A 22164-nucleotide genomic window follows, 5' to 3' on the forward strand; every position below is an offset into this window, starting at 1 on the left:
CTTTCTACCAGTTCAATATGTCATTTAGCAAAGTGGTAGCAGTTTTTGTTGGATCTGTTTTGTTGCAAAAGTGTGATCATGAGATGGATCGTTATCAGCTTATGTAAATGAGAAATGCGAAGCCACAAGCACACAGGCAAGTGTGAGCATCAATAATTTATTCAAAATAGACTTATTTATTTTCCAGCCTGTTGCACATTTCCACAGGTTGAAAGGCACATACTGTCAATAACATGTTATGCTTTTTCATAAAATATGAAGTGGACATAATGATAAAATAAAAAGGTTCTATAACAAAGTCTAACATTTCACACAAGTATAGCTAAGAGTGATTGTGGGAATACTGTGCATTTCCCCATTTCCACACCATGCCCTTAGTCTTAGAGGTTTCTTGTGATAAAAACAAAAACAAAAAAACAAGGACACACAGACCCCCTTTACACCTGGCATTAACATGCATCTCGTATCCAGATTGTGTCCAGATATCTTTTAGCTGGATTATATTTACACCTGGCGCTAAAATGCGTCTCATGCATCCACATTGGGATTCAATTTCTCTTTCCGTCTCACAATGCAGACTGTCACGCACGTCTCTTCTCCTCATAGGTCCAAGGGATGGCAAGTGATGGCACTTTTGTACACTTTTTATTTTTCAAAATAGGAAGAGATTGTCTTAGACAATACGCATATTGTGAACGACAGCGGAGGAGAAGGCTGCTAGTTAGTTAGATTACTTCCCTTACAAGAAGTAGTAGTTTACTTCCGTCTACATAGTTCCCATATGTGGACGCATCGCATTTACACTAGTTTGTTAATGTGGTCAAATGCGTCTCTGACCACCACTAAAGGTAGTTTGAGTTATCAGATCTTCAATACGTCTCGAGCGCATTTACACCTGGATTTTATGCGTTTTTGCACTATCTGATCACCCAGGATGCACATGAATGCCAGGTGTAAAGGGGGCCACAGTGGAATAGAAGCAAAGCGCCCTACATTTCAGCAGTACTGCAGACCACACACTTTCTCAGCATCCTAACAGCCACTAGGGGCAGATAGGCTAACCGTGAGTGAATGAATCCTTGAGGTGCTTTGCATCTTAAAAAAAAATAAATTAAAATGCAGTTCTCTCAAGGCAAGCTAAGGAACAAAAAAAAAATGTAAGCAACGTTCAATGAAATTCTGCAACATAAGTTAATTGGTAACTTCCAATACTGATAGTGTAAGTAAAAGACTAATGCTCAATAGTCTTCAAATAAATTAATTATTCTATATTAATAACACAATGGCAGCAATCAGGATTTTCCAACAAAATTACATTGGAGAATACTCTATTCCTAACATTGTTATGGCAAAAATAATTTTGGTCCTCTGTTAAAAGAAAATACAGTTGGACCAAACTGAGTAAAAACGGTTTTAAAAACACATCCACAGAATGAATATAGGCTTCTATTTTTCCCAGTCTCTTAACATACAAAAACCCTCTAAGTGACTGTACCAGTCAGATAGCTTGCACCAATGTATAAAGTCAATAAAAACTGCTCAGACAGTATGGAAATATGGACCCAGTTTTTATTGGGTCTCTGAGTCAGTGACCTATATGTAATGTCATAATCCTCCGCTATGTGTTCCCATGATTTCCATCATCACCGTCTCCCGCTTTATCCACATCGGGTCCATGTGGCTCTCCATTACCCACAATTCCTACATCGTGTCCAGGTCCAGGGCGGGCCCCTGCATGGAGGTCCCCTCCCTCAGGAAGGTCCATTTTACTACCGTGCGGACGTCCATGAGGCCCATCGAGGTGAGCTAGTGTAGGGATACCATGATGGCTGACGTCAGCTTTCATCAGAACCTCATAGTACAGCAGATAAAACACTGGCGTGACAATGCCAACAACCAGCATGATGGCCACAGCCGTCCACCATCTCATACCCCAGTCTGCCCCATAGTAGGGGTCCTTCCTCGGGGCTGGTTTATACTCGACTTCCCCTAGCAGTGGCTGCTGCTGGAGTGTTAAGGAGGACACAACCTCATTCAAGCTGCTGCGCGACGGGCCGGTGGACTTGACCAGCCGCTCAATGTCCTTGTCCTTCTCCAGGAGGAATCCCTCCACGCTGTCTGTGGAGGAAGAGGAGTCTGTGGACGACTCGGAGGGGAGGGAGGTAGCGGGAGAGATCTGGGGCAGCCGCCGGGCACCTGAAGGGGAGGCAGAGTTGAGAGGCGCAGCGCTGTGAGTCTCGGTGAGGACACTGAAGCGCCTCACAGGAATCTTGACGGACCGCAGGGCAAAGAAGTCCTGCTCTGTCAAGAGGTTGTTGGCCCGCTTAATGTCCGCCACCTAGGGAACACACGCAAGACAACTGAGCTGTATTATATCAATCACCGCCTGTTTACAAACTGCTGTTATACTGACCTTCCTCTTACCATATTGGACCTTGTGTCAACTACAGAACTAGAATGGCAACAAAGCATGCTGAAGACACTATTTTCCTGACTTGCATGCATCTGCAAATAAGCTGTTAGAAATAAACCAAAACACGAAATACATAAAATAATAAATCAAGAACGATAAAAGTAAAGCCATCCACATCAAAGCATATCAGAGTAGTTAATATAGTCTATGAATCCTATTGTGTATGTGTGTGTAAAGCCACTATATAATTCATATCTTATTGTTTGATAAAAGGAGATGACAGCTTTAATGTTTTATCCTCAAGCTATCAATTTAGACACTGTATACAGACCCAAAGGATGTTTGTCTGTGTAGCCTAGGGGAAAAGGGAGAAGGTCTACTCTAACACAGCTGGGAGGGAGGGTTTGAGTGTGTACTGCCTAGAGACAGGGGGAAAGACAAACACACACACACACACACACACACACACACACACACACACACACACACACACACACACACACACAGGTCTGAGCACAGACGTACTGAGCAATGGTACTGCAGGGCAATACTGTTCAGGGTGTCCCCCTCCTGGATATCTCTGGCCAGGTAGATAATATCGTCCATCCTCTCTCTGGAAGTGCTCCTCCGCAGCCTCTCTCTGCCACGCGACCGCAGCTCATAGCTCTCCCCATCCTCCTCCGACAGGTCATTCTCCGAGCCATTGTTTCCAAACAGGTAGGCATGGCCGCCATTGGCAGGCTGCACCGTGGTGGCCGACTGGAAACCATAGTGCTGGCTTCTACTGGCCATCTTTTCTTCACTCTAGAGGGCAGAGCAGAGAAAGGCTTTAATTACAAAACCCTTAACTGTGTGCAGGGAGACTTTCTACTCTTGTGGAATGGCCTGTAAGAGTTAAACCAGCAATTTGTTTTACCCTGAAGGGAGACAACTGGGAAAACTTGTGTGACCATATTTTTTGGAACTCCTTCCAGGGCACAACACTACCAGGACACACCACTGAGTTTTGAACTGAAAGCAGAAGCATACGAAGCATGTTGAAGCTAAGACATTGCTCACACAGTCTAGAAATGCTGTTTTTTTTTTGTTTTTTTTTAGACCTGTCCTGGAACCCAGGATGTGTAATCACCCATGGAAAAACACTTAAACTTGTGTCATTGCAAGTTGACAGATGGGGCATGAAAAATTTAGGTTAAAATGTAGGTGACTACGAAATCATTGTTTTCACCAGGTTTTAACAGTGTTAGAGGTGTATAGAAGGAACTCCTATCACCACAGCTGCCAGTGTCACCACAAATATCAACACTGTAGCAGATAGACACAAAAGTATCCCTATAATCCTATATAAACTTGCCTTGCATAACATGTCAGTGTAAATGAAATTGTGTGAATGAAATTGTGTCTAACATTACTTTATGACACCATACAAGACCAAACATGCATTGAGCTGTTTTCTTTCTCTGGAGCCTGCAATTAACACGTGAGACACTCCTTCCTTGTCATACTGTACTAATGTTACGTTTCTGGCAACAGAAGGGTGGTTCAACAAACTTAAAAAAAAAAAAAAAAGTCCATCTCTCTGGCAGTCTTGCACATGCACAGTGGAGCCAGATAAGACGTGGCCTTGATGACTCCCCATGATAACTACCACAGCCAGTACATTCACATCCGAGAGCTGTCAAGGTCCTCGCTTTATGTAACCTATTTCTGTTTGACTTCTACCTTTGACAGCCATGGGAACGCCACCGGCTATGTGACATCTTTTGTCAGATAACGTTAGCTATCTGCTGCCTCAGTTGCCTGTGGTCAAAGATTGTTTTGAGCGTATGATGGGGCTCGAAGCTACTTCCAACCAAGTGCCAGGTTCCTAGCTAAGTTAGTTAGTTAGCTAACAGGTAGCGACCTAACGTTAAGGTTTTAATCATAAGCACACCAACCATCTCCTTCTTTATCAAGCAGGCAGGGAGTGTAATTAACTAGTTAACCTTACAGAGATGATCTTTGGCTAAATTGACGGCATTATTTAAAACAGTTAAGACACAAGAACAGAAAACAATATAACATCAGCTAATGTTAAGTTACACCTCGTAACGTTACTTTCTCCAACCCCAAAAAGTCCAACCGATCGCCACGTTCGAGAGGGAAAACAACTAACGTTACATAACGTTAGGACCATATCTAAACTTGTATTATGTCCAAGTAGCTAGCTAGCCAGCTAATCGATGGCTAAAATGAACTGTCAGGATAGCCACTAATAAGTGGAAGTGTAATTTTGTCAGCTGCAGCAAGCCTTGCTGTTAAGTAGGCTAGTGTGCTAGCTAACGTTAGCGTTCACCTATCTGTTGTTTATGTGCCTCCCGACATTTGTACATTCCTATCGGGAAAATGGTATATTTGGTTAACGGGACAAATAAAAGACGTGAATAGCTGTCTTTACCTGAAAATGCGAACACCATTCAATCAGTCGTCCTGAATAATGTCCATTCTTCCTCGGTCTTACCTTGCTGTTAGTTACCTACTAGCTACTGTTGATTAGCCACGGCTCACGCCACGTCAACAGAATGTTAACGTGATGACGTTGCCATTGACGTTTCTGAGGCTCCCAGTTTAGCGCTAGATGGCGCTAAATGTCAAGTCATAGGGGCTACGGCCCGGCTTGGAACAGACACACCAGAGTACCAGGCGTATGGTTTATAACATTATCATGTCCTTTATTCTGTATTCTTTATTCGTATCCCTATTAGCTGACGCCTAGCGACCGCCTGTCTTCCTGGAGTTGCTTTGTTCAGGTCGGTAAAATAAAAAAATAAAAATAAAATAAAAGATACCCAGCAGAATGTGGAAACGCACCTAAATTCAGTTGACCCACCTTGTTGGACAGATATAAATAAAAAATATAGGCTACATCATAGTAGCTAAGTGGTATCAAAATGACGTTAAGTTATATGAAGATTGGGTATTTATGCATGAATTAATGCTTCTCAGAAAATTGAACTGTTTCTGTCTAAATGTCAAGGACCCTCAAATAGAGGGGCATGGAACCATGGAGACCAATTAGCTAAGATTTAGTACCACATCTGAGAAGTTAGTAATGATTTCGTATGGATTTGCACTGTTATTAGATGGGGTGACATCAATAGTGGGGAGAGAGAAAACTAGGATCAAAACAGTCATCAAACCCCTCAAGGACTCCCGGGGGAGCACCGGAGCTCACTGTAGGAAGCACTGCTCCACGCTCTATGCCTGTTTGGCTCACAGGGTGGAGCTGTCCGCCACTACACTGAGCACTCTGGGAGACAAATGGGATTAAAACATCTTGTCTCATTAACTCAGCGACTGGGAGTCGAGCAGGAGTCCCTCAGTAGCTGTGGACTCGTCTTTCTGTTGGACAGTTGTCTGTACTGCAGCAGTAGCCCACGCATGGCTGCAGGAGCCTGGACCTGAATGTAGAGAGAAGAAGAAGAAGAAGAAGAAGGTCCCTGCCAGACTGGGGAAGCGCTCCGTCTCTGTTATTCCTCCCGGCTTCAGTCCCGTTAGATGACAGACGCGCTTTATCCGATGTTGTTCACCGGGAACCCAAAGCCGCCAAAGGAATAACCATTTTCGACAGGTTTTCAACAGACTAACGATGCAGTTACTGACTGCTATTTGAGAAGAGCAGGAGTTGAAGACCCCGGGAGCACTTATCGATGATATCCTCAGCAATAAATATATTCTACTAATTTATCCTGGACGGAGAGGCCAAGCAAGGTGTCAGGTAAGTTGATTTCCTCTCTAACAGGTGTTTCTGTTAGTCATTGTGAGTATCGTAATAAGGATGCGTCACGACCAGCAAAACTTTTCTGGATTAATTTCATAGAAAGACTGAAGGATGCGAGATGGATGTCGCTTTGTGACACATGGCTACATTGTCTCTTAGACAGTGCAAACGTTCTAGTTTTATTCTGCAATGATTGAGATGCTAAAGGTTGGTGAGTCAAGGCCTAATTGTCTTTGGCGGATTAATAGTGAAGAGAATAAAGGAAACAAATGAGTAACGATCTATTGCTCCTCATCAATTATGCCAGACAGCTCAAGCAGACCAATTGTAAAGCACTGTAAGAAAACGATTAAAAGTGGTGGGCCACTGCTAATTTCTTTTTGCGCTATGCCAAAAATCTCCCTCGGAGCAGCTAATAAAATTGAAAAGCCTAAATATTGATTCAGTGCAATCAGTAAATGAATGGCCGGGTAACCCATTGAGGAGGGAGACAAACGCTTCCATGGTTACATCCAGGATCTCCAGTGTGGACACTGCGCTTTGTGTGGGTTTTCTCTCGCCCATTGAAATAAAACAACAATTCAAGGGGAACTGCCACACATGGCGAGCTGGGGACCCACTCATAAAGGCTCCGTTGACTAATCTATACTCGGGCCATAAGTAATCTTGGCACACTTTGAGTTACGCACATGTGCTGCTACTGTTAAATAAACGAGTGTAGGCTGAGACCTTATTGTGATACTGTTTCTTTGCGCATTTTACGCAGATGTCCAGATGTCTCCATAATTTGAACAGTTGAATGAGCAGGGGGTTTTAATTCCTGAATAATTTAATATGTCCGCGTTATCTGTAATTGATTTGACATGATGTCATCTTGGTGCGTCTCCTCTAAATCTCTTTTGTTGCCTCCTCTGTGGCGCCTCAGCTGAGTTAAATCCCTTTTCTCACTGGGGAGGAAGGGAGGGAGCTGCTTCTGTATCCATTCAGCACTTACACCTGCTCCCCCTCAGTATAAACCCGCACTGTTAACTGTTTCTGAGATGTATCTTTAAAATCAAAAGGAAATATAGGTTATCCCTTTTGTTTGCCATGAAGCAGTGGAAACTTGCCATGAAATTTTCTCCATTTTAATTCCTTAAACCTACAATTTCCATTATCATAAACGCACATGCCACGGCCAGTCTCTCCTTTGTAGACTTGGATCCTCTAAGATCCTTCACTTGCTCAGAGCTCAGGTCCTTTGTTTGTCAGTGTTTATGTCATCGCCTGGCAGGGGTCAGCCCCCAGTCGCCTGTGTGAGGGTCTGAATGTGATTCACTGGGCGGAAACTGTTTTACTGCCTGCTCCTCTCTCCTTCTGTCTCACCCCCCTAATGGCTGCTCAGTACAAAGGGGGACAGTGCCATAAACAGACCCTGTCCATTGATGAGAGGTGCTGAAGTGTCGCACGTTGCAGACGGGCTGAGATTGATGTTTGCCGGGGATGAGAGGGCCTGCGTTCCCAGTGTGAGGGGAATAGCAGACAAAGACACAGCACTATACACACCACACAGCCCTGCAACAGGCTATGGCCGCCTCATCGGATCCACGTACCATTGAATCTCTGTTGGGGGCAAGAGATGTAAAGGATGACTTCATCTGCAGGATGGGGCCTCAGGACAGTTGTAAAGTTTAGTTTTAATGGGAATTTTGTATGGCTTGATAGCCCCATATATGGCCTCCCGATATTCCTGAACCTATTTCTCTTACTTTATTTTTCTACCATTCTCTGCTGCCCTAGGCCATACCTCCACCCATATCCCCATATCGTCAGCAACAATCAGATGGTGAAAAATCAATATCTTTGATATCTTTGAAAATATGTGTGAGGAAAGACTCTAACGTTGTTATTCTGTTGTATTCCCTTCCCTTCACCTTCTTCAGTCAATGCACACACACACACACACACACACACACACATACACACAGTCACAAGCCTTGTCCTGTATGTGCTTGCAGGAGTCACATCAATACTAGACTGACAGCTGCTTCACCCATATGTCCTGAAAAAAGTGATTGATTTAATAATGTCTGGAAAGGAATCATTAAAAGCCTCTGTGTGTGTGTGTGTGTGTGTGTGTGTGTGTGTGTGTGTGTGTGTGTGTGTGTGTGTGTGTGTGTGTTCTGTCTGTCTGTCTGTCTGATTTGCATGATGATAGGGAAGAGCTGGGAGTGACTGCACTTGGATGCAGCCCCAGGAGGAATTTCATTCCTCTGGATGTGACTGAATAAACATGATGTTGGTATTTAGGCAAGAGGTTAAAATTTCTCTTCCCCCTGCTGGGTGACCTCGCATTCTGCTTTGGTTTTCCTCCCATTATTAGGCCTATATTTAACCTGTAGCTATGAAGTGTGACAAATTGGGGAGAGAGTACCAGCGGACTCGCAGCTCATATTAGTTACAGTCTGGTTTTCATTTCCACACTTTGAGAGGGTAAAAAGCAGCACTTACTTTCCCACCACTTTTCTGTCAAATCACCATTTCCTTCAGAAGTACCATGCGCCTGAACAATTCATATTCCTCTGGTGTGAAGCAGTCCAGATGTACTGTACACCTCAGAGCTGCTTCTTTGACAATAAGTTGGAAGCTGACTGGGCTCAGAACGCTTGTTTGAGTTTATGAAGTGTGTTAACAGTTGCATAACAGAAAATGTACCAGTAATCCTAGAAAAGTTTTGATTCTCAACAGAGCCATACATTGGTGCAATCACAGTGGAGATATGGGACAAATGCTTTCCCATATTTTTTGACTAAAAGCAACTAATAGTGAATACGAGACGCAGAAGAAGCTTGAGACAAATTGGGACATGAGAAAACCATATTCGAGCAACGCAATGTATTCCAGTGACTTTGTGCTGCATTTAGATTTGAGCTATTTTCTATGGCCACATCTACTGTACATGTAGCACAATAGACTTTTAAGTATAGGCATGAATTTCAGAGATCGAAAGATAATTATTCCAAAACAGAAGTCAGTTTATAGCCGTGCCATTCAGTATGTTTTGCAGTGTTTGGTGCATAGTGTGTTGCTCCTCGATTACGTGATATTTGGCCAATGTGGGAAAAAAAGGCATTTCTGTGGGCAGACAGTATAATTAAGGCTCTGATCTCCACGAGGAGACACTGAGGAGACCAGCAGTGTGCTATAGGGTTGAAGAAGAGCACACATATGCAGGAAAATATCTAAAATGAGCACTAGCTAAAAGGAGATGAAAGAAAGTGATCTGCACCGCTCTCAGGGAAGTGAAGGTTATTTGTTTTTAGTGCTGAGGTCAAATGCAGCTAGTGGTGTTTCTCCCTAGTATTTGACAAATAAGGAAGGAAACAGACCTGATTTGCATGTCTTCCTGTTGTTTAACTTGATTTGTGATCATCGGGTCTGATACCACCGTGTCCAGTAACTTTGCCAAAAAGGGTTTTAGATTTAGTTGCTCTTCATGACTTGGCGAATTCAAGTCTGAAGCAAGTCTCTTACGATGTAGTGTGGGATTTTTATACTTTGTGTTCAAAGTTTGACAGTCCATGCTTACGCACATCAGACAGTATCATGTTTTAGTAGTTGTTGTCCTTGGAGCGGAGGGACAGGAAAGCGGTGGGTCCTCAGCGATGGCCAACAATCCTGAGGTCTCTTTAGCGGGCCTGACCGGCCGCATATTGTTCCTGGTGAGAGGATCCTGGTACGGTCACAGCAGCGTACCCTCGGCCATGACCTCGCTGTCAACTCTCATACTCACTCACACACACACACACACACACGCTTATTGTTCTGTATTGTGTTCTGTAGAGACCAAGAGGAGCCCTCCTACAGCTGCCCAGCATCTCCATCCTCTAAGGGTGTTGAACTTGAACTCTGACCCCCTGTGATGTTAGTAAAGCCGATGCCTTGGCTACCTGCTGAGCTGAGTGATGCATGACCGATTCCTCCACTCAGTCCCACCTCAGTAAAGAACTGTCAAGAAGAACACTACAAAATCATGTCAATACGAGTCAAACAGGAGTTTTAATTTCTAATATATTGCATTATAATATCTACTACATTCTATTATAATTACAGTTAAATTCAGTTAAACTAAAGCAGCTATTTGTATGGGGCAAAATGCCATGTTTCATTTTATCTTGCAAACTGCATGGAAAATCAGTGCAGGAAAGCACACCGGGGCAACATCCTTTTCTCAGATGTCAAAACATAGCGAAAAGTACAAGAGCGTTTTCTCTCTGTTTCAAATAAGCCCGGCTCGAGTATCTAGAAATCAAATAACGTTGCTGGGAGTGTTAAAAACGAGGGTTCTTATATTTGGATTTCCCAGCGATTCGTTATCCGCGAGAAAGAAACCCGCTCCAGAGAAAAAAGGCTCTAGCTCAGTGAAACGTCCTCGTTTGATAGATGAACGGTCTCTTTGGTTGCTCTTCAGTGATCCTGTTCTTTAGATACACAGATCCCCCCCACCCCCCCTTCCACACACACACACACACACACACACACACACACAGCCACAGTGGCGGGTCCCTCCATCCGGCCATAAATCCCCACGGGTTCTACCTCTTGGCTAGAGGTTTTAGGGGGAGCCACGTGGAACACATCCCATGTTGCCCCCTGCTTCCTCTCCTAATTTGCACGGGTCACACAATACTGAGTTCTGTTGCGGGGACGTCATGGCTATCCATCCTTACCCTTCCTTCTCCATTAGTACCCCCATCACCTCTCCATACGGTCTCTGTGTGTGTGTGTGTGTGTGTGTGTGTGTGTGTGAGAGAGAGAGAGAGAGAGAGAGAGTGGGGGAGGGGGTTTTCTATTGAAAACTTGAACCTGTTGACGGAGGTCACCGGCTTCTAGATCAATCTTTCTAAACCCTTAGTCCTTTCCATTACCCTTCAACCCTATTAGTCCCCCATTACCCTGTGTGTGTGTGTGTTTATTTTACTGTCACCCATTCTATATTACTTCATCTACTTTACCCACCCACCCCCATACACCCCCCATCTGTCCTGTCCGTTACACCAGCCCCTCTTTCTTTTCTTTCTTTTCTTGTCTTTCTCTGTTTATCTCTCACTTCCCCCATTGCACTGTAGCTGGTCATGGCAGAGGAATTCCTTGAGTAGGGGAGGGGGGGTTGAGCCAAGCAGGGCAGAGATGTGGTGGTGTGTGTTTGTTGTTGTAAAAGATGTGTCCGTCCACTTTCTCTGGCTGCCTTTCATTTGAGAGTGAAGTTGTTTGCCTGGTAAGTAAAACATCTCGGAGATCAGTATCGCTTGGGAGTAAATGGAAAACACACTCCACGTCTGCGTAAAAAAAGCTAAACATAAACCAAGTGAAGGGTTGTGTGTGTGCCTTGACTTTTTCACTGTACGGCCTGTAAAGCATTGCAGAGGAATAAGGTTTTAGATTGCATTGAGATGTGCATTGATGTAAGATGACTACTACTGAGTGTTATTATTTTGTCAATAGTGGTGATTGAGTTAAGTGTGACACAGCCAAGGCCATAGGGCTTTCCTTTTCAGTCCATAAACAATTATGCCTGCAAGCACATTCACAGTCATATATAACATAGAGTAAGTGGACCAATGTCCTGTGAATGATTGGTGCTGAATCAGTGAGACAGACTTAATGAGCGGCTAGTTAGAAGCAAGGAGCTGTTTTTTTTGTTTTGTTTTTTTTGATGCTCGGAAGCCGACAGCCACACTTGATCAGGGATTTACTTCCTCCGGCCTCAATCCTGCCATCTGGCCCCTTAGTCCTCCATTGCTCCTCTGGACTGAACTGGATAGACTAGATGAGAGAGGGGCTCTCCCACACCTACTGTACGGAGAATGTGTGTTGTGTGTGTGTGTGTGTGTGTGTGTGTGTGTGTGTGTGTGTGTGTGTGTCTGTGTGTGTGTGTAATAGTGAGAGAGTAGGGCAGAGAGAAGAGAGAGAAAGAGAGAGGGAGATTGAGAGAGAGAGAGAGTCTGAATAGGATGGTTGGGATTCGGAGGCGGAGGAGTCCTGCATGCCAAAAAGTGGGATAGACAAAAGAATAGAGAACAGTGGCAATGTTAGAAATGCACACAAAAACACAGAAAAGGAGCATAAGAGAACAAAAGCCTGCTCCTTAAAATTGTGTGTTGGTCAGTGAATCGTAAAGTCCCGCTCCTTCTCCAACGAAAATACGCCCCCGTTCTGGGTTCCCTCTCTGTTTTGGGAACTCTTTTGAAATGCAATTAGCATTTCATCCAGGCCCAGCCGGTTACATGCAATGAAGTAATACCCTTTCTAATTTGGCCCTTTGGTCTGCGAGGCTGTGGAGAGCACAACCTTGTTTAATCCCCTGAAAGTGCTTTTCTGTCTGCCTCAATCATTGTGTGTCATACAGGCTAATCAGTCAGCCAACGCTCAAACTGGAACTCGCTCTAAATTGCTCATGCACTGGTTCCTACTCAATTGGAACCGCTTTCCTTTTTCTATATTCCTTCGTTTCCAAAGAAGAAGAAAAAAATCGCTGTGTTTTTAGTTAGGGAGATGCGAGATGCCATTGGCTCAGCTTAAGAGCAGCCGACCACAGCCGTGTGGACAATACCTCAGGAAAACGCTCCCTCTCTCTGTGTTTCTTTTTTCACAGTAAAATGCACACTTGATTGGCAGCCTCTTGCCCCTGAAGGAGAAATGCCTGGTTTGAAAAGTATCGTCTGACAATAGCTGCAAGGCTGACCTCATGCATTTTTGTTCTTTAGAGAGGTTTTCATTCAAGCGTTTTCTATTTCCCCTCATATGGAATGGCATCATTTGGCCGCAATTCAGCACTTTGCCATCCCGACTTCCCAAAAACACTTTCTCCCCCTTCTTGTTAGACTAATGCTAGGTTTTCTGTTTTTCCCCTCAAAATAAATAGAAATCTGTTTTTTGGGAAGCACTTTCCAAAAGAGGCCCAGTGAGCAGCACAGCACACCAAGTTTTTGTCAGAGTTAATGATGTATGTTTTAGCTCTACTCGCTTATTAAGTTTCTTAATTTCTTCTCCCCTACTTCTCTGTATGGCGAGAACATCCACTGATCTAAAAATACACAGGCAGAAACTACATGTGAATTGCAATTATGGGCTTGTGAGTTGACCGGGAATGGCAGCCGTGGCTACGCCGGGCTGAGAACGGACGGTGGGTGGTTTCTGAGGTAGGGCCCGGCACACATTGGGGTGGTGGCATCGCTTAGTGTGGAGCGCAGCTCAAACAGAAAACAAACCAATAAACAGAGCAGAGGAGGCGCCCTGGTTTTTGGGGCAAAACACATATAGCCAAAGACATGAAAATACAAATTAACTGAAAAAGCAACCGTTCCTATGAAAAGAGCTCATTTTTGCCAACATGTCAACTGTGTCCTCAATAGATTTTGCACCATTTTATTTTGTGTTTAGGGAGTCATTTAAGGAACGACCCTTAACTGTCCTAGGATGCAAGATATTTCAAAGAAACTCATGCACCCTCTGCTTCTGCTCAAATCCAGGTTTTTCATATTTAGTCTGTACTCTAAAGTAATTACCAAGCCCTCTGACCACTGGGCACTTCCGTTTTCCATTTCCGTCTAGTTCCCTGACACATTGGCACAGCAATCACCCATTACATTATAGATAAAGACATTTTGTAATGACAGATTGATATGCATGGAGCCTTGCTGCAACCTCTCTACCACTCCCTGCCACACAGAGAATATTTGTCTGTGTGACTTTGGCCACCACACTATTTTTCTCTCTGTCTGTTTACCTGTCTGTTTATCCCTGTCAGTATCAGTCTGTCTGTTTGTCTGTCTGTCTGGCCGGCTTTCAGGGTAAATTTGTCCTGAGGAGAGACACAAACGGGCCAGGCACACTGTTATATTAGCTGATTTTAATGACAGAGCAATTTCACTGTGGTCAGACTGACTCCAGATCACCGGCCAGAGCTGTAAGATTGATGAATGAGATCCCACTGCAGGCCTCCCAGTGTCAGACAACTGGGGATCACTTTGTGTATGTGTGTGTATGTGTGTGTATGTGTGCGCACGTGCATGTGACTAACTACCAGATATAACCACAGGCTCTTCACCAAGGGCGTCTCAGGATCAGGGAAGCCTGAGGGCCGGGATGCCGCATGGGAAAGCCCTTGATTAGGACTGTACAGGCTGCTATCCCACACACAATCTACCAAAGAGGAAGTAAGAGTATCGCTTTCCTCTTGGGTTTTTCCAGCTTTTAATACAGAGCGTTCTCAACGACATAACTAGGGGAAATGGTCCTAGCAAAGTCCTTGACTGCGGAGGTTGGTATTCTACCCCAGAAGCTCCCAGTGAGCTGAATTGGCATACAAAGGGAAGAATCTACTACCAAATAACCTTTTATGCAGTTGGAAGCTGCATAAAGTTGTAGAAGTTGCAGAACCAAGCTACTTTTATTTCGGAGTAAAAAAATGAATGACTCAAGCAGAGCCCACCTTCATCAGAAGACACGACAAGTGTCTGCATTGTCTGGCTCACAGATGTTAATATTAGCCTGCCTGTAAGTGCAGGAGTGAAGTGTAAGCAGCTTTTGCAGAGTGCGCTGTAAGCATGAGAGCCTGTGACAGCACATGTGCGATTACGTATGCTTTACTCAACGGCCCGGTCACCTGACTGACCACAGACACCACATGTGCCATTCTATACGGTGAATCTTCGAGTGAGCGCACACGCACACACACATTAGGCACACACGCACACACATTACTACCGTCAAACACACTCCCCTGGCCACGCTGGCTGTGAAGTCTTGGGCTTGCAGTGAATAATTGAAGCTGAAGATTACGGCGCAGAGGCCACTGTCAGGAGAAACTCTAGAGGCATCAGCACCGAACACTGACCCCAGGAGCAGCCCTGCAACCAGACACCGCCTCAGCACCTCTGACAGGGATATCCAATAGATCGGCGTGTGTGTGTGTGTGTGTCCGTGTGTGTGCACCTGTGTTGATGTCTGCAAGGGATCCAATGTAACAGCATCAGGCTGAGTTGCTATGAGCCAGGCTGCAGGCCGCTGTACGAGGGGCTGACAGGTGACGGGGTCAAACCACCACCGACCACTGCTGATATTATCACCATGGCTGGTCGCCACGGTTATCAGGCTGCCTGGTGACAAGCCATCCATCACAGAGAGACAGGAGAAGGAGAGTTTGTCTCCGAGAGGAAGGAAGTGATAGGGAGGCGTGTGACAGAGTCAGATCAGAAGATAGAGAGGAGGGAGAGTGATTGAGAGGGAATGCTGAAGAGATACCCTATGTATGTGTGTGTGCGTGCGTGCATACGTGTGTGTGTGATGTGTTTTTGTGTGTGTGTGTGTTGCCTGTGCATTGTCCCCTCTAGCTTTGATCTGAGCTAAGCTGCTGAAACGAGTGGGCTTAGTGACCCTCCTGATGTAGCTCAATGCCCAGCGCTAAGAAACTTTCCTGGCAAGCATGCGGCCTGCTTGTGCAAGAGGGCCATAATTCCAAACGCAACTGCATAGTGAGAAGATGAAAGAAATGAAGCTGGAAGTATTTTGTCCTGGATAAAAATGGGTGTTGTGAAAGCAGGTGTAAGGTTAAGGCTTAATCAGGAATTAATCTGATTTAAACAACAGCTTTATGAATTTGCAGCTAATTGTTGATGAATGATTCAGAACTGTCCCAGGCCAAAGAAACTCACAGTCACTTAATTGTCTTTTGATTTTGCTGACGAATTAAAGAGTATTGTAAAATTGCTTTTCTCACATTATTGTTGTTCACCTGTGACTGAAGTGTGAATTAAGTGTTTCTTGAAAGCCAGTATATATTTTCTGGGATACTAGAGATTGTGTTTATCATTTTCCCAGAAATAAAATAATGCAATAAGAAACAAAAGTCAGCTGACGCAGCAACAGAATGTGTGAATGCAAGCAATTTTGTCGATTTTCAGAATGTGACATTTCTTCAGTTGTGGTGTTGTCTTTGGTTTGTTAGAGCGCCAGGTCCCAGAGTCCTGGCCCCAGCTGTCATTTTCTGTTCCTTTGGCCGGGAGATTTGTGATGGACAATGTGTTTTCATGCATTTCTGAGCTCTCCAGTGTCCTGGCCTATCACCCAGCTGTCTATCTGACCATTGAGACCTTGCTTTTGGGATGTGTATGCAGACTGCGGCAGACCTGGCAAACGTGTATGCGTTTCTGTGTGCACATGTGTGTGTGTGCATGTGTGTTTGTGTACGTGTACGTGCATGTGTGTGTGTGTGTGACTGTCTGTGTGACTGCGTCTCTGTGTACCTCTCTACATGGATCCTCTGACTCCCAGTCTTATCAATGTCAGAGGTCTGCGCCAGGCGCTCCATGCCGCCTTTTGTTGTGACAGACAGTTCCTTGGTCCCGCCGTAACCCCCGGGGTCAGGTTTGGCACCAGACACTGTGCCAGTACAAAGACTGTAAAACAGACCTATGCCATCCACACAGCATCTGCCTTGCATTAGGGCCCTTTGAAGGGAGTTTTAGTTAGCATCTGGGTCAATGGATGTCTATAGGACCACCCTTCTGTTTTGAGGTGGGGGGGTTTTGGGAGGTTGGAGGGTTGGACGCTTGCTACCATCCGTCTCCATCTGAAAGATTGTGGTGTGAGTGATGCTTTTGGCAATCATTTGCAAGCGAGGTTCTGAGGCCGAAAAGATTTACTGAACGTCTTTGGAAAGTCAAACCTTTTGAGAGAGAGTTAGTTGTTGAGAGTTAGAGAGAGCAGTTGGTAGAGAGATTTAATGAAAAAATGTGGGAAAAAGAGCAGCGTGCGGTGCTGCAATAGAGTTTTAGCCAGGTTTGTAGTGGTGGTTGATGAGCAGGTGGGGCTGCTGTGACCAAAAGATGGGTATTTGTTGATCCCACCCTCCAATATGAATCAATAGTAATTAGGAAAGTGGACATACACTATTATGAAACTGGTCTCCAGATGCCATAAAACTCTCAGGTGCACTACTAACTGTTACAGGAGTATAGAAGACAGTAAGTACAGAATAATAGTATGGGAGGCAGTTCCAGTGAGATGGTGCAAGAACGAAGACTTAGATCTTCCTCTCTAGCTCTCAGTCAGAGGTGCAGGAAGTTCCCAACCCCAGGGGAGAGAGCAGGGAGAATAACAGGCTTTACTCCCCCCCTGGCCCCTCTTTGTCCTGGGACACCCTCACCTCTCCCCCCCCCCCCCCCTGCATCCCCCACTGTCCAGCCCCGCTACCCACCAGCCCTTAATCCAGTTTTGATGGATTTCACAGCACTCTCTCCGCTACTGGCATGTGTGTGACATGTGCACACATGCACGTGCCCCTAGACACCCACTCACTCACACAAACTCTGGCACACACGCTTATGCTCTTTCTCTCTCTCTCTCTCTCTCTCTCTCTCTCTCTCTCTCCCTCCCTCCCTCCCTCCCTCACACACACACACACACACAAGTTCTGCATTTATTGATTCTGAATTGAACTGTCACCCAACAGCAGTGTCTCCTCTCCAAGCTGACAAACTGATTGATAGATGTTTGCTGTATAAAACACCCAGCGGTACCCAAAATAACCCAGATTGATCTAACAGCAACGGAACATATGAAAAATGGGATGTTTTCAATGTCCAACTTTCCTAAACGATTTCTCCCTATGAAAAAAAAAAGGAGAAAACAGCATGACTTCATCCACCGTAGCTGCTGATGTTCTTTTTCAACCTTGTAATTAACAGCAAATATTTTTCAAAAAAGACCTTACGTGTTCATCCTGTTGGCACGGCTGTGTGGTGCAGATCATGAATGGGATGGGTAAAAAGCGAGAGGGAGGGAGAAGACAGGACAGGGTGGCCACAATTTAGCATTAAGCAGGCCCCACCCCATTTGTCGTGCTGTGTTGTTTTGTTGTGTTAACCATGACAACTGTCCCTGCGGCTCCATCCAGCTCCAGGATTATTCTGGGTGAGAGAGCAGAACAGAGAGGAGAGGAGGAGAGGAGAGGAGAAGAGAGGAGAGGAGAGGAGAAGGGAAGAGAGGAGAGGAGAGGAGAGGAGAAGGGAAGAGAGGAGAGGAGAGGAGAAGAGAAGGGAAGAGAAGAGAAGAGAGGAGAAGGGGAGAGAGGAGAAGGGAAGGGAAGAGGAGAAGAAAGGAGAGGAAAGGAGAGGAGAAGGGAAGGGGAGAGGAGAAGAGATGAGAGGAGAGGAGAGGAAAGGAGAAGAGAGGAAAGGAGAGGAGAAGAGAAGACGGGAAGGGAAGAGGGGAGAAGAGAGGAGCTGAGAGGATGATTGGAGGAAACAGGAGAATAGAGGAGATGATTAGAGGGAGAGAGAGAGAAGAGAGTGTTGGCAGTGTAGAATTGGACAGGCGGCTGTCTAAAGCTTCAAGTTAAATTTCCGAGGCTACCTTGACTGGTCAGATTTACTCTGGCATGACATATTAAATTCATGTGGTCAAGTAGAATATAAACTTGACAACAACTGCTTTTACAGTTATGACAACATGAGGACAACAGCCGTTAGAGAATGGAATAATGTTATGAATCATTTATACCACAATGACCAGCGAGCCCGCCAGCCAGGCTGGCTGCAGAGTTTCATAAGCTGTGCCTTCCTAACATCTGGCCACGCTATACTGTCTGTATTTAGATCATATTAGGTTTAATGTATACCTACTGCATTCAAATACCAGCATACATCAGTATAAGGAATAAAACAATCGAGAAGTCACTAATAAAACTGAAAATAGCATACCCATTTTGCATAAAGTGAGTAAATGAGTCATCATGAAACAAAGTTAGTGTGATCAAAGGTTTTTTTCAGTCTCTGAATCTGTCATTTCTTGTCTAGAAATTTTCCCTGTCCTCCTGCTCTCTAGGCTGCCTCTGAATGGGTCCATCCTCACAGAGTATTATAACATTTTATATATAACACATACAGTTAAGGCTTTCTTTAACCGCCCTTTCCTCTGTTCTATCCATTCTCCTCTCTCCATGCATTGCCCCATTTCCCTGCTAGCCATATGAATGCAGTGGTATTGTATTTGTCAAACAGTTAAAGATCTGTAAAAAATGATGATTGCTGTTGATGAGCATGGACTTGAAATAAACGTTCTTAATGTGTCACATTTCACAACAGTGCCAGCGGTGCGGTGACACGGTTTCAACTGAGAGTGCCATACTGCAGTTATGATTTAGGCCTGTAATACTTTCTGTAACTATCCTCTGTTTCATTTTAATGTATGCGTTATCTCTACCTTTCCTGCCTCCTTTGTAATATGCCTTATTTCCCTCCCTCTTCTCCCAGGAATGCCCCCTGTCCTCCTGCTAGCTGGGTTGATTCTGGCTCTGTCCGTCCCTGGCGCTGCGTCTGAGTCAGCTGAGCTGCGGTTCCTGGGGCAGACTGACTTTGTGGTCAACGAGAGCAACACAGCTGTGGTTCGGCTTGTGTTGGAGCGAGTGGGAGACCCGATCAACGTGACAGCGCTGATTCTGGTGAGACACGGGACGGGCTGGTCGGAGATGACTCACTGAGTATCCTGTTGTATGATGTGCTGAACGTCGTCCAGTCTTTCTGTCGTAAAAGCATTGCTGAGATTTGAATTTTGGTAGCAAGTATAGTGAATGTGAATTCTATTAGAGTTGAGTTTAGTTGCTTTACGTCACGTTCACAGAAGAGTCAAGGAGAAGCTTCATAGTTGACAGTTCTGGTTGAATACCAGTCTGTAATGCTGCACAGCACAAGAAACATCTCGATCCCTCACATCATCCATGCTTTTCTATCTGTATCCAGTGGTGCAAAGAGTACTAGAATGTCCTACTCAAGTAGAAGTACTGCTAAAATTTTACGTAAGTAGAAGTAAAAGTACTGGTGTAAAAATCTACTTAAGTAAAAGTAAAATGTAGCACATTTAAAATGGACTCAGAGTAAAGGTTACTGAGTTATTTTTTAGAAAAGTGAACATTGTTTCGTGTGATCTTTCCCATGCAATTCTGAAAGGATGAGAGAACAGAGATCAAACTAGATTCTTTTACTTGGAAAATCGGAAATGTACAAAATAAAATGGGCAAAGTAAAGCCAGTTTATTCTTCTCTTCTTTGCTGACTGACCATTTGTACTCTGTAATGAATGCGATTTAAAATGTAGCTAAGTACAATACTCAAGTGAAAACGTACTTAAGTAAAAATACAATTACTGACTTTAAAAAATACTCAAAAAAGTACAAATATACAAAAAAGCCACTCAATTACAGTAATTGTTATTAGTTACTTCCACCCTTGTCTGTATCTACAAACAGAACCAACCAACACAGCTTCTGTATTAACACGACTCTCTCTACACAGTGTGATGTGAAGGAGAGCCTATCACATAGCTCTGTTGCCTGGCTGTCACCTCTAGGTCCCATAGGGGGAGAGGTCAGTGACCTTTTAGCTGTGGCAGCCGGTGGTGGCGACATGAAAGACCCAGTGTGTCTGCAGGAACTGTCTCCCACATCACAACATGGGTTTTGGCTTGATGTCCTCCACATGGGAACTAGTGTCAGCTGCTCACAGTTGGTGTCTGGCATGGCGGCCTGGCTGTGCAGACAGTGCAGTGTGGTTGGGGGATTTCCTAGGCTTCTTGATGGCTTTACCGCATTTCTACTACATGAACCTGGGCCGCCATAACCTTATTAGTTAATGAAATACACTAATATCAGGCTGCCTTCCAGGAAACTGACAGACCCAGACAGAAACATACAGACTGAGACAGAAACTCAGACAGAAAGGAAGTAGAAAGGAAGTAAATGTTGACAGCAACACAATGTATGCTCCCTGCAGGTGGAAGGAGATGAAATAAGGTAAAAACAGTAAGCCAGAGGCGTCCTGGTGGCTCAGTTGGCTAAGGCATCCATCCAGCTTGGGACATTTGTCACGTTATCCTCTTCTCTCTCTCTTTCCCGTCTTTCCTGTCTCTCTCTGTTGTAAGCTGTCAAAAACTTTAAAAGTGCCAAAAATGACCTCAAACAAACAGTGAGGCAAAAATAGACACACAGAGAGACGGGAATCTCAATTTAGCTACATGATGAATGATAAAAGATTGTGTTTTGCTTGTCTCCCCCAGCTAGAGGGAGATGACACAGATGATTTTGAGGCCACTGACGGTGCAGCCTTCCTGCTCTCCACTGAGTCCATTAGGACCATCTACATTGCTGTGAGAGACGATGACGAGCCTGAACCTGACGAGACCTTCACCTTCAACCTTAAACTGCAGGTAAAAGCCCCATTTTAAGTCTGTTTGTATGTGTGTGTATGTGCCAAACTTTCCCTTGCAGCGTTGTGTGTAGTGCATGCACATGTGCCAAACGTCTGTTTCTGGATGGATGACGAATCTCCCTTGCTCCCTCGCTCCCTTCTCTCTCTCCCCTCTTCATTTCCACAAAGTCCCACTGTTCTAATTCCGCCCCTGACCGTCTTAAACCTTAACCCCAGCTCTAACCGATAGGGAGTGGGGGCCTCGCCTTTCAACCCCACTGTAAGCCCTGGGAGGCTCTGAGCCATACGGTCTTTGATGTGTGTGCTCTATAGGCCCTTTCCAGCGCTGGCTTGGGTGGGGCTACGCGTTGTGCGCCTCCGCTGCTTCTCTGAGGTTCCCCACTAAAAGACACCTTTGTGAGAAGAAACCAGCTCTGACAGCCACGGCCTCGCCACACACTAGATTAAAGTGATTCTCTGATTCTCTGCCCCCGTTGCCTTCAATGGGCATGTCCGTTCCGTGGATTGCATTTCTACGTATTGTGTGTTCACCATTGCGAATGACACAGCACTGTAGATGAAAGCTCAGTCCGTTACAATGAATGAATGGATTCACAACTAAGTATATTAAAATCTGTTTCATGCATTGTGCGACTTTTTTGCTCACACCGCCGAACAGAGCGTATAGTGGGAATGTGCTGCTTGTGGACAATGGTTGCATGGAAATTTTGAATACTATAGGTTTATATGTTCAGAGGACAGAGAAAA

At 44.8% G+C, this 22164-nt stretch overlaps 3 protein-coding genes across 3 annotated transcripts in view; 1 reads left to right on the top strand and 2 right to left on the bottom strand.

The window, feature by feature from the left end:
* gig2p (grass carp reovirus (GCRV)-induced gene 2p) overlaps positions 1-22164 on the bottom strand; it is a 359050-nt gene that overhangs the window by 155923 nt on the left and 180963 nt on the right. The window lies entirely within an intron of this gene.
* On the bottom strand, positions 142-4943 carry lysmd3 (LysM, putative peptidoglycan-binding, domain containing 3). Its single transcript, XM_071927493.2, has 3 exons — positions 4851-4943; positions 2939-3217; positions 142-2338 (listed from the first exon to the last, which is right to left on the bottom strand). The coding sequence occupies exons 2-3, from the start codon at positions 3203-3205 to the stop codon at positions 1619-1621; spliced, it is 987 nt and encodes a 328-aa protein (XP_071783594.1). The 5' UTR covers positions 3206-3217; positions 4851-4943; the 3' UTR covers positions 142-1618.
* The window catches only part of adgrv1 (adhesion G protein-coupled receptor V1), a 124469-nt gene continuing 121775 nt past the window's right edge, over positions 19471-22164 (top strand). Inside the window, exons 1-2 of the mRNA XM_071927478.2 lie at positions 19471-19656; positions 21266-21415. Of these exons, the coding sequence (XP_071783579.2) occupies positions 19471-19656; positions 21266-21415 (336 nt within the window). The remainder of the gene's footprint in view (positions 19657-21265; positions 21416-22164) is intronic.

This window comes from Centroberyx gerrardi, chromosome 8 (assembly GCF_048128805.1).
Source record: "Centroberyx gerrardi isolate f3 chromosome 8, fCenGer3.hap1.cur.20231027, whole genome shotgun sequence".
NCBI classification, from domain to species: domain Eukaryota; kingdom Metazoa; phylum Chordata; class Actinopteri; order Beryciformes; family Berycidae; genus Centroberyx; species Centroberyx gerrardi.

Coding starts and splice junctions, on each gene's coding strand:
- lysmd3 (XM_071927493.2), bottom strand. CDS start 3,205: ATGGCCAGTAGAAGCCAGCACTATGGTTTCCAGTCGGCCACCACGGTG. Junction 2,339..2,938: donor CCCTGCAGTACCATTGCTCA/GTACGTCTGTGC, acceptor TGTGTTCCCTAG/GTGGCGGACATTAAGCGGGC.